The sequence below is a fragment of the Coregonus clupeaformis genome, chromosome 27 (genome assembly GCF_020615455.1).
Source record: "Coregonus clupeaformis isolate EN_2021a chromosome 27, ASM2061545v1, whole genome shotgun sequence".
Taxonomy (NCBI): domain Eukaryota; kingdom Metazoa; phylum Chordata; class Actinopteri; order Salmoniformes; family Salmonidae; genus Coregonus; species Coregonus clupeaformis.
The window spans coordinates 43,387,134-43,399,120 of record NC_059218.1 but is presented as its reverse complement, the minus strand read 5'-3'; the positions used below and the strand labels follow the sequence as shown (position 1 = coordinate 43,399,120).

Genomic DNA, 11,987 nt, shown 5'->3' with positions numbered 1-11,987 from the left:
TAGAGCACTCCCTTTATGAGTGTGCTCTAATCTAAGCTTGTTACCTGTATAAAGACACCTGAGAGAGCAGAAATCTTTCTGATTGAGAGGGGGTCAAATACTTATTTTCCTCATTAAATGCAAATCAATTTATAACATTTTTGACATGCGTTTTTCTGGATGTTTTTGTTGTTATTCTGCCTCTAACTGTTCAAATTAACCTACCATTAAAATTATAGACTGATCATTTCTTTGTCAGTGGGAAAACGTACAAAATCAGCAGGGGATCAAATACTTTTTTCCCTCACTGTATGTACTTGAAAATGTATCAATTGACCAATTCGGCACATTTGGGCAGACTTGATTCAAAATAGTCCAGTATTGCAATGCTTCACTGGATCAATCTGAAAATGTGCACACACACTGCTGCCATCTAGTGGCCAAAATCTAAATTGTGTCTAAACTGCAATATCATATTGTGGCCTTTCTCTTGCATTTCAAAGATGATGGAACAAAAAAAGAAAAAAGGAAACGTATGTTTTTTTTGTTTGTATGATCTTTAACCAGATCTAATGTGTTATATTCTCCTACATTAATTTGACATTTCCACAAACTTCAAAGTGTTTCCTTTCAAATGGTATCAAGAATATGCATATCCTTGCTTTAGGTCCTGAGCTACAGGCAGTTAGATTTGAGTATGTCATTTTAGGCGAAAATTGAAAAAAAGGGTCAGATCCTTAAGAGGTTAAAAGTCAAAACTGACCTTAGATCAGAACTCCTACTCTAAGTTTGAATAGAGTAGTCCTGTTTGGCTCAATTTCTACAGCATGGCGTATGGGTTAGATTCCTGCTGGGACTACCAATATGAAAGACATATGCACTCATGACTGTAATGATTGTGTGAATGACTTTGGATAAAAGTTTCTGCTAGATGGCATATATTATTATACCCTTAGCCGTGGTATAATTAAGCAATAAGGTCAGAGGGGTGTGGTATGTGGCCAATATACCACGGCTAAGGGCTGTTCTTACGCACAACGCAACGTGGAGTGCTTGGAAACAGCCCTTTGTCGTGGTATATTGGTAACATTCCAAAAACCCCAGAGGTGCCTTATTGCTTAATTATACCACGGCTAAGGGCTGTTTTTGACACAAAGCGGATATGCCGTGGTATATTGGCCATAGACTACAAACCCCTGAGGTGCCTTGTTGCTATTATAAACTGGTTACCAACGTAATTAGAACAGTAAATAGTACTTTTCTGTCATACCCGTGGTATACGGTTATATATACCACGCCTTTTGTTGTGTTCAGGTCTTCCTGGTTCTGTGTTTGTTGTGTTCAGGTCTTCCTGGTTCTGTGTTTGTTGTGTTCAGGTCTTCCTGGTTCTGTGTTTGTTGTGTTCAGGTCTTCCTGGTTCTGGGTTTGTTGTGTTCAGGTCTTCCTGGTTCTGGGTTTGTTGTGTTCAGGTCTTCCTGGTTCTGGGTTTGTTGTGTTCAGGTCTTCCTGGTTCTGGGTTTGTTGTGTTCAGGTCTTCCTGGTTCTGGGTTTGTTGTGTTCAGGTCTTCCTGGTTCTGGGTTTGTTGTGTTCAGGTCTTCCTGGTTCTGTGTTTGTTGTGTTCAGGTGTTCCTGGTTCTGGGTTTGTTGTGTTCAGGTCTTCCTGGTTCTGGGTTTGTTGTGTTCAGGTCTTCCTGTTTCTGGGGTTGAGACAGTTGGACAGGGGAGTACAGAGGCACTTCCTGGTTTTTGGAGTGAGAGAAGTGGACGCTGGCGTAGTGAACGTCATCCTGCTCATCTGTGTCCACTCTCTGTACTGCAGTAGGGGTCATGGCCATGCCTGAGACGTTGTCATACACTGGACTAGAGTCACCCTGATGGAGAGAGAGAACAGACAATGTAAATAGACCTGGGGACAGACAGTATGAAGAGTAGAAATGTCCCACAAAGCAATAAGACTCACCTGTCCCATGTGTGCTGTGTGTCTTGTGTCAGAGGTGGTTTTGAATGCTTTCTTCCTGTTTTGTGAATTAATGAATATATGAATGAGTTAATGAAGTTAATACAGTGAATTAATCTTTAAAATATGCATTTTCACTCACCTTAACCACATGAAGCCAAAGAGACATGAAGCCAGTATGAGAACCAGAACAATCACTGTGATTCCTACAGCTGGAGTCATAACTGAGGTTTGTTTCCCTAAAAGATGATATAGATGATATGAGTCCATGTTATTATAAACTGAAAATGAATATACGGCAAAACAGGACAATAATGCAATACTTGTATATATAAGCCTATGCATAGTTATAAACCAAAGTGTAATAAGGCAAACTAGAAGAAGATTACCTTGAAACATCATTTCTTATTGAACATAATATTGTATTGAAATATTGAAGATGGAACTTTACCTGCTACAGTGATGATCTGAGCTGCAGAGTTCATAGATCCTCTTCCATTCTGGGCCTCACAGTAGTATTCTCCACTTTCCTCAGAGCTGATGTTAGTGATGTTGTAACTCTGTCCTGATGCTTTTGGTGAGGTTATGTTCTTCTTGTACCAGATGTATTTGTCCACAGGTGGGTTGGCATCACTGCTGCAGGTCAGAGTCACTGAAATGCCCTCCACTATTTCACCAGAGGGACTGACTGACACTGAGTGTCACGGTTTCGGCCGAGGCTGCCTCTCTCCCTTGTTCGGGCAGGTTTCGGCGTTCGTCGTCTCCGGAATTCTAGCTGCCACCGTTGTATGTTCCATGTTTCCTGTTTGATTAGTTTTGTCTGTTAGCCACACCTGTCTTGTGTTATGTCTCATTAAGCACCCTATTTAGTTTCCTTTTTGTTAGTGTAGTGTTCTGTGTAATTGTTTCGTGTCAGGTGTTTGTGCGTTACCCGTGTTTCGGTACGCCAGTAACGATTAGCTTCCTCCTCGGTTGAGGAGAGTTTTTTGCGCCCCTGTGTTTGTGCGCTCGTGTTTGACGCCTGTGTGCGTCTGTTTGGCCTCAGGCCGTTTTTGGATTATTTTGCTCTCTAGTAAAGTCTTGTTGGACTGTACATCTGCTTCTGCGCCTGATTCCACACCACACCATTTAAACATCGTGACAGAATTACACACCCGACATGGAATCAGCAGGAGCCGAAGCAGCCCCGACGAGACTGGAGGTCCAGGTCCGGGAACAACAGGACCAGATACAGCAGATGGGGACCGCCCTGCAGGAGGTGATCACCACGCTCCGAGGCTGGGGAGCGCCTCCACCACCTCCCTCACTGCCAGCACCATCGGCCAGTCCGCCCATTCCAGCGCCAGAACCCCCGAGAATCCGACTCTCTCTCCCGAGGGCCTCGACGGAACCGCGGCTGGGTGTCAGGGATTCCTCCTCCAGGTGGAGCTATACCTGGCCACCGTACACCCGGCACCCTCGGGGGCATGAGAGCGTGTCCGCCTAATCTCCTGCCTGTCCGGGAAGGCGTTGGAATGGGCCAACGCGGAGTGGAGGAAGATCGACGCCGAGACGATCACCTACAACGAGTTCTCCCGCCGCTTCAGGCGGTGTTTGACCATCCCCAGGGAAAGCGGCGGGGGAGCGTCTGGTCTTCCTCCGGCAGGGGAGGAGGAGTGCCCAAGAATTCGCTCTCGATTCCGTTACTCTAGCGGCAGATGCAGGGTGGAATGAGCGGGCCCTCGTCGATCTATACAGATGTAGCCTACGAGAGGACGTCCGTCGGGAGCTGGCTTGTAGGGACACCAGTCTCTCTTTCGACCAGCTGGTCGACATGTCCATCAGGCTGGATAACCTATTGGCCACCCGCGGACGTCCTGAGAGGGGTCCGTCCATTTCACCCTCCAGCGCCTCCGAGCCGTGTCCTACGGAGCTCGGGGCGCTGGCGCTAGAGAGAGGAGGAGTCGGTTGGTTAGGGGGGTCCATCCACTGCACCAACTGTGGTCGGGGAGGACACACCGCGGCTAGGTGCTGGGGATGGCCTCCCTAGGAGGATGACGACAGGTCCCGCACTGGGGATTCCCTCTCCAGGTGAGTAGGCGCCCCACTCACCCAGAGCTCACTGTTGCCCATTTTTGGATGCCTGTGCGTTTTCCACAGGTAGCACCTCATTCCCAGCATAAGGCGCTGGTAGATTCAGGCGCGGCTGGGAATTTTATTGATAAAAAGTTTTGTTTAGCGTTAGGGATTCCCCTTATTCCTGTTGATGTTCCTTTCCCCGTTCATGCCCTAGATAGTCGTCCGTTGGGTACGGGCTTAATCAGGGAGGTCACGGCGCCACTTAGGATGTGTGCGCAGGAATCATCAGGAGATGATTCAGCTGTTCCTGATTGACTCTCCTGCGTATCCGGTGGTGCTGGGCATGCCCTGGTTGAGTACCCATAACCCAGCTATTTCGTAGCAGGAGAGGGCTCTGATGGAGTGGTCTGCTCAGTGTGTGGGTAGATGTTTGGGCGTTTCCGTAGGGGCTACCTCGGTGGAGAGTCCAAACCAGGTGCCCGCATTGCACGTTCCCCCTGAGTATGGGGATTTGGCTATTGCGTTTAGTAAGGCGAGGGCGACGCGGTTGCCACCCCATAGGCAGGGAGATTGTGCGATAGACCTCCAGGCAGGAGCTGCGCTCCCACGGAGCCATGTGTATCCTCTGTCTCAGGAGGAGAAGAAAGCTATGGAGATTTACATAGACGAATCTCTGAGACAAGGATACATACGGCCTTCCACTTCCCCTGCGTCCTCGAGTTTATTTTTTTGTGAAGAAAAAGGATGGTGGTTTGCGCCCGTGCATCGATTACCGTGGTCTCAATCAGATTACGGTGAAGTACAGTTATCCACTCCGCTGATTGCGACCATGACTGAGTCGTTGCATGGGGGCGCGTTTCTTCACGGAAATTAGATCTCAGGAGCGCGTACAACTTGGTGCGCATCAGGAGGGTGATGAATGGAAGACAGCCTTTAGTACCACCTCGGGCCATTACGAGTATCTGGTCATGCCATACGGGTTGATGAACGCTCCGTCAGTTTTCCAATCATTCGTGGATGAGATCTTCAGGGACATGCAGGGGCAGGGGGTGGTTGTGTACATTGATGACATTCTCGTGTACTCGCCTACCTGTGTCGAGGCATGTGGCCCTGGTGCGTAGAGTGTTGCGGAGGCTGGTGGAGCACGACCTGTATGTGAAGGCAGAGAAGTGTCTGTTTTTCCAGGAGTCGGTCTCCTTTTTGGGTTATCAGTTGTCTGCGTCAGGGGTGAAGATGGAGGTAGACGGTTGTCGGCCGTGCGTAATTGGCAAACACCAACCACTGTGAAAGAGGTGCAGCAGTTTTTGGGGTTTGCAAATTACTACAGGAGGTTTATCCGGGGTTTTGGACAGGTGGCAGCTCCCATCACGTCTCTGTTGAAGGGGGGTCCGGTGCGTCTGCAGTGGTCGGCCGAGGCGGACAGGGCGTTTGGGAGGCTGAAGGACCTGTTTACCTCGGCCCCGGGTGCTGGCGCATCCGGATCCCTCTTTGCCGTTCCAGGTAGAGGTGGACGCGTCAGAGGCCGGTTTAGGAGCCGTGCTTTCACAACGGTCTGGCGCGCCACCTAAACTCCGCCCCTGTGCTTTTTATTCTAAGAAGCTCAGTCCGGCGGAGCGGAACTATGACGTAGGGGACAGGGAGCTGTTAGCCGTGGTACAGGCTCTAAAGGTGTGGAGGCACTGGCTTGAGGGGGCTCAACACCCTTTCCTCATTTTGACGGACCACCGTAACCTGGAGTACATCCGGGCGGCGAGGAGGCTGAACCCTCGCCAGGCAAGATGGAGTATGTTCTTGACCAGGTTTACTTTTAAAATCACGTACATCCCTGGGTCACAGAATGGCAAGGCAGATGCGCTGTCTCGGCGGTATGACACGGAGGAGAGGTCCGTGGAGCCCACTCCCATACTGCCTGAGTCGTGTCTGGTGGCACCCGGTAGTGTGGGAGGTCGATACTGAACTTGAGCGGGCGAGCACGCACCGACCCTAGTCCACCACAGTGCCCGGAGGGTCGGAAGTACGTTCCGCTCGAGGTTCGGGATCGATTGATCTATTGGGCTCACACGTCACCCTCCTCTGGACATCCGGTATCGGCCGGACAGTGCACTGTCTTAGTGCCAAGTACTGGTGGCCCACGTTGGCAAGGGATGTGAGGGTTTATGTTTCCTCCTGCTCGGTGTGCGCCCAGTGTAAGGCGCCTAGACATCTGCCTAGGGGTAAGTTGCTACCCCTGCCCGTTCCACAACGACCATGGTCCCACCTCTCTGTGGACTTTATAACAGACCTTCCCCTCTCCCAAGGGAATACTACTATCCTGGTCGTTGTGGACCGGTTCTCTAAGGCCTGTCGTTTGCTCCCCATGCCGGGTCTTCCTACTGCCCTACAAACTGCCGAGGCACTGTTCACCCATGTGTTCCGGCACTACGGGTACCCGAGGACATTGTGGCTGATCGGGGTCCCCAATTCACCTCCAGAGTCTGGAGAGCGTTTATGGAGCGGTTGGGGGTCTCCGGTGAGCCTCACCTCGGGGTACCACCCGGAGAGTAATGGGCAGGTGGAACGCGTAAACCAGGATGTGGGTAGGTTTCTCAGAACATACTGCCAGGACCGGCCGGAGGAGTGGTCAAGGTACGTTCCCTGGGCCGAGATGGCCCAGAATTCCCCTACGCCATTCCTCCACTAACCTAACTCCATTTCAATGTGTGTTAGGTTACCAGCCGTTCTGGCACCCTGGCAGCAGAGCCAGATCGAGGCTCCTGCGGTGGATGAGTGGGCGCGGCGCTCGGAGGAGACTTGGAGCTGCACACGTCCACCTGCAGCGGGCCCTCCCGACGTCAGAAGGCGAGCGCTGATCTCCACCGCAGTGAGGCACCGGTGTACGCACCTGGTGATCGAGTCTGGCTCTCTACCAGAAACCTGCCCCTCCGCCTGCCCTGTCGGAAACTGGGTCGGCGGTTTGTAGGGCCATTTAAAGTCCTGAGAAGGTTGAACGAGGTATGTTATAGATTACAGCTACCTGTGGAGTATAAGTGTATTAACCCCTCGTTCCATGTCCCTTCTCAGGCCGGTGGTAGCGGGCCCGCTCCAAGAAAATGAGATAGGGAGACTCCCCCGCCCCATTGGACATCGAGGGGCACCGGCGTACTCCGTGAGGTCCATCTTGGATTCGAGACGTCGGATGGGGGGTCTCCAGTATCTAGTGGAGTGGGAGGGTACGGTCCGGAGGAGCCGGTGCTGGGTGCCGAGGAGAGACATTTTGGACCCGTCGCTCCTGACGGAATTCCATCGGGGGTATCCGACGCGCCCTGCTCCACGTCCTCCCGGGTCGTCCCAAAGGCCGGAGTCGGCGCACGTCTGGAGCCGCGCGTCAAGGGGGTACTGTCACGGTTTCGGCCGAGGCTGCCTCTCTCCCTTGTTCGGGCAGGTTTCGGCGTTCGTCGTCTCCGAATTCTAGCTGCCACCGTTGTATGTTCCATGTTTCCTGTTTGATTAGTTTTGTCTGTTAGCCACACCTGTCTTGTGTTATGTCTCATTAAGCACCCTATTTAGTTTCCTTGTTGTTAGTGTAGTGTTGTGTGTAATTGTTTCGTGTCAGGTGTTTGTGCGTTACCCGTGTTTCGGTACGCCAGTAACGATTAGCTTCCTCCTCGGTTGAGGAGAGTTTTTGCGCCCTGTGTTTGTGCGCTCGTGTTTGACGCCTGTGTGCGTCTGTTTGGCCTCAGGCCGTTTTTGGATTATTTTGCTCTCTAGTAAAGTCTTGTTGGACTGTACATCTGCTTCTGCGCCTGATTCCACACCACACCATTTAAACATCGTGACACTGAGGTGTTCTTTGGTCCATCTAATGTAAAATACAGTGGATTTAAAAAGAGTAAAAAATTAGGTCAGTTAAAAATATTATATATACTTTCCACAATTGTACTTTTCCACACAATGACTTTTAAATTCACCCTCTTATTGAAGATGATCAATTCAAGTGTCATGTGGAGCTAATATCTGTCACTACAATGTTAACATAGCAAACTAAACATTTAAACCACATGTACTTACATCTAACATTGAGAGTGTCTTCAGGAGAGTGGAGATCCTCATGGCCTTCTACAGCACAGGAGTATCTTCCTGCATCCTCACTGCTGACTGAGAATAGGCTATAGACAGGAGAGTAGGTGTTGCTGTTTGGTATAGGCTGTCCATTCTTATACCAACTGTAGGCTGTGATGGGGTCCAGTGTACATTTGGTTCTACATGTCAGTGTGACATTCTCCCTCTCTGACACAGATGTAGGATCCATCTCCAACACAACATCTAGAGAAAAAGGAAACACATCATTATTCTCCTCCTATATATGTCCTCTTATATGATATACTAGATTTGTTTTTTTCTGTCACATACCACTACTGTGTCTGTATGACTGCCCTTAATAAGGTCATTACAGTAATAGATGTGAGATGAGTGACAGATTACCTGTGACAGTCAGGGAGACAGGTGAGCCAGCAAACTTTCCTCCGGATGTTATGAATCTGAACCTGTACTCAGCAGAGTCTCTCAATATCAGGTCTGTGATTCTCAGGGTACAGTCTCCCTTCTTATCCCCAAGGTACTCAATATGACCCTCATACTTTGGCACTGAGCTCAGATCTTCAGCATCTATACCAGACCATTTAGTAAACCAGAAAGCTTTTTTGATCTCATGATAACTGGGATATGTGTAAGAGCAGGATATGTCCACTGTTGACCCCTTCAAGGCACATATACTCTGATGGGTGTAAGTCACACCCCAACACCCCTTACCTGAAACACAAAAAGACAACAGAACACCTTATATACATCTTTAATTACAATATCTACTGGTATACACTGATGGTTTTTATAAAGTAGTAGAAAACAAACTAGTTACACACTTTACAGTAGTGAAAACCTTCAATATTGAATAATGATCAATATTTATTATTTATTTATTAGTCTCACAACCTGAAACAAAATTGAATTTGCATTTTTAAAAAGTCCACACTCACACACTTGGCCTTTTACAGCACAGGAGTAGCCGTCTTCATAGTTACTGTAGACTGGGTCTTTGTACTGGGGGGAGGTGCTCTCATCTAGATGTTGTCCGTTCTTGTACCAGATGTAGGTGTGGTTACCAGTCAGAGTACAGGTGGTGCTACAGGTCAGTGTCTTATCCTGATGTCCACCAGTCACCTTCACCTGAAGACCTGGAGAAAAACAATATCACTGTAAATCCCTTTATCACTGACTTATCACGCTAATACAAAGAAATCTTATGTTATACAGACATAAATACAAACCAAGACAATTCTCCTGAACTAAATGGAATTCAATAGTTTAGCTTTATTGAATGTAACTTTACCTGTGACAGACAGAGTGACTCCAGGTTCGCCAGTATATCTCCCTACGGTCTGATCTGTTATAAATCTGAACTTGTACGTGGCTGAGTCACTCTCTCTCAGGTCTGTGATTGTCAGGGTGGGGACAGTCTTCTGATCTCCATGGTACGTCACACGACCTTTGTAGTCTGGGTCATCACTCAGACTCACAGGATTCCCAGCAGCATCATTTTTAGTGAACCAGAGGGTTGTTGTGACTCTACCACTGGGATATGTGTAAGAGCAGGACAGTTCCACTGTTGACCCCTTCAAGGTACAGATACTCTGAGTGGAGTAAGTCACACTCCAGCCATCTACACCCATCACTGAACAGTCACACAACACAAGGGTTTTACATTAAGCCAAGGCATATTGGCTCATACTGACAGTAAGGTTTGTCTACACTTTGTTGCCTAGTTGCTGAGTTGAGTGTCAATGAAAACCACAAATAAGCATCACTCTATGAGGTGTGAAAGATAACTATTTAAGTGAAGTGGAGACGCCTTACAGAACACACCAGAATAATGTTATGATTCTTAACCTTTTAGAAATGTCTGTAGATTGTTAAACAGAGCAACTAAAAGACAAGAATGAGACCATACCTGCTACAGACCAGAGAAAGACCACCAACACACTTCCTGCTGTTCTCAAGGCCATTGTTGCATCTCCCACCCTGCAGTCTTAGAAACATAAACAACAGCTCACTCTATAGCTGGTGAATAACTACACCTGATACATTGAAGTATAAACTGTAAATGGAGTACAGGGCCTCATTACTGAAAATGAACCAGGCTCACACACACATGTACACACACACACACACACACACACACACACACAACCACACACAACCACACACACACCCACCCACAGGGAAGGCCAATAAGGCCCATGGAGTCTGTATCAGATTCTAGAGAAACACACATCCTACACAGTATAGATGTCAACCCTACTCCCTATCAGTCTGGTCCTAAAGGGCCCTCAGCAATACTGAGCAAAAATATAAACGCAACATGTAAAGTGTTGGTCCCATGTTTAATGATCTGAAAGAAAAGATTCCAGAAATGTTCTATAGGCACAAAAAGCTTATTTCGCTCAAATGTTGGGCACAAATTTGTTTACATCCCTGTTAGTGAGTATTTCTCCATTGCCAAGATAATATTCCACCTGACAGGTGTGGTATATCGAAGCTGATTAAACAGCATGATCATTACGCAGGTGCACCTTGTGCTGGGGACAATGAAAGTCCACTCTAAAATGTGCAGTTTTGTCACACAACACAATGCCACAGATGTCTCAAGTTTTGAGGGAGAGTGCAATTGGCATGCTGACTGCAGGTCTGTCCACCAGAGCTGTTGCCAGATAATTGAATGTTCATTTTTTTATCATTTACGAGAATTTGGCAGCACGTCCAACCGGCCTCACAACCGCAGACAATGTGTATGGCGTCGTGTGGGCGAGCAGTTTGCTGAGGCCCATTGTAGTGCCATTCATCACAAGGATCTGTACATAATTCCTGGAAAGTGAAAATGTCCCAGTTCATCCACGGCCTGCATACTCACCAGACATGTCACCCATTGAGCCTGTTTGCAATGCTCTGGATCGACGTGTACGACAGCGTGTTCCAGTGCCCGCCAATATCCAGCAACTTCACACAGCCATTTAAGAGGAGTGGGACAACATTCCACAGGCCACAACCAACAGCCTCATCAACTCTATGTGAAGGAGATGTGTCGCGCAACATTAGGCAAATAGTGGTCAAACCAGATACTGACTGGTTGTCTGATCCACACCCCTACTTTTTTTTAAAAGGTATCTGTGACTAACAGATGCATATCTGTATTCCCAGTCATTTGAAATCCATGGACTAGGGCGTAATTAATTTATTTCAATTGACAAATGTCCTTGTATGAACTGTAACTCAGTAAAATCTTTGAAATTATTGCATGCTGTGTTTATATTATTGTTGAGTATAAATCCACTGTGTCTCACACACACACACACACACACTGAGCAGGGATTCAAATGTATGTTTGCATGTCTTTTTTACCCTGGTTAATAATCTCATCCCTATGTAGATCAACACTCCTACACTGATACACTTTATGAATACTGGCCCTGATGTAACAACCAAAACACAGCTCAAAACATAACAAGAAGTAAAATGATACATTACCCTCAAGTATATGACTTACGACTAAAAACAAATAACTAAAAACTATTTTTCAAGATATTGTCAAGAGTACTTACAGCTAGAAGTGAAGGGGAGAGGTCTTGTACAGTGAGTCTACTGACTGGCAGTGTGGGATGTCACACCCTGCTCTGTGACTTTTAATGTTGAGCCAGGGTGTTAGTTTCTTTTATGTTTAGTTTTCCAGGTTTCTGTTCTAGTATGTTGTATGTTCTATGTTCATGGTCTAGTTTGTGTATTTCTATGTTGTTAAGGGTGTCCCAATCAGAGGCAGCTGGATTCACGCTTCGATTGGGAACCATACTTAGGCAGCCTGTTTTGCACTTGTCATTTGTGGGATCTTGTCTCGAGAGGTTTGTGTTTGTTAACCTTAGGACTTCACTGCTATCGCTTTGTTGTTTTTGTTATGGTTATGTAAAG

At 47.6% G+C, this 11,987-nt stretch overlaps 1 protein-coding gene across 1 annotated transcript; it reads right to left on the bottom strand.

The window, feature by feature from the left end:
* Positions 1–1,661: 1,661 nt before the first annotated feature.
* Positions 1,662–10,057, bottom strand: LOC121577402 (sialoadhesin-like). The gene is made up of 10 exons (XM_045207954.1): positions 9,979–10,057; positions 9,361–9,702; positions 9,008–9,205; positions 8,457–8,783; positions 8,043–8,297; positions 2,389–2,631; positions 2,080–2,176; positions 1,941–1,995; positions 1,709–1,851; positions 1,662–1,677 (listed from the first exon to the last, which is right to left on the bottom strand). Exons 1-10 carry the CDS (start codon positions 10,031–10,033, stop codon positions 1,662–1,664), a joined length of 1,731 nt encoding a protein of 576 aa, XP_045063889.1. The 5' UTR covers positions 10,034–10,057.
* Between the last annotated feature and the right edge of the window lie 1,930 nt (positions 10,058–11,987).

Coding starts and splice junctions, on each gene's coding strand:
- LOC121577402 (XM_045207954.1), bottom strand. CDS start 10,033: ATGGCCTTGAGAACAGCAGGAAGTGTGTTGGTGGTCTTTCTCTGGTCT. Junction 9,703..9,978: donor CTTTCTCTGGTCTGTAGCAG/GTATGGTCTCAT, acceptor GTGACTGTTCAG/TGATGGGTGTAGATGGCTGG. Junction 2,632..8,042: donor AGACACTCTCAATGTTAGAT/GTAAGTACATGT, acceptor CGTGACACTCAG/TGTCAGTCAGTCCCTCTGGT.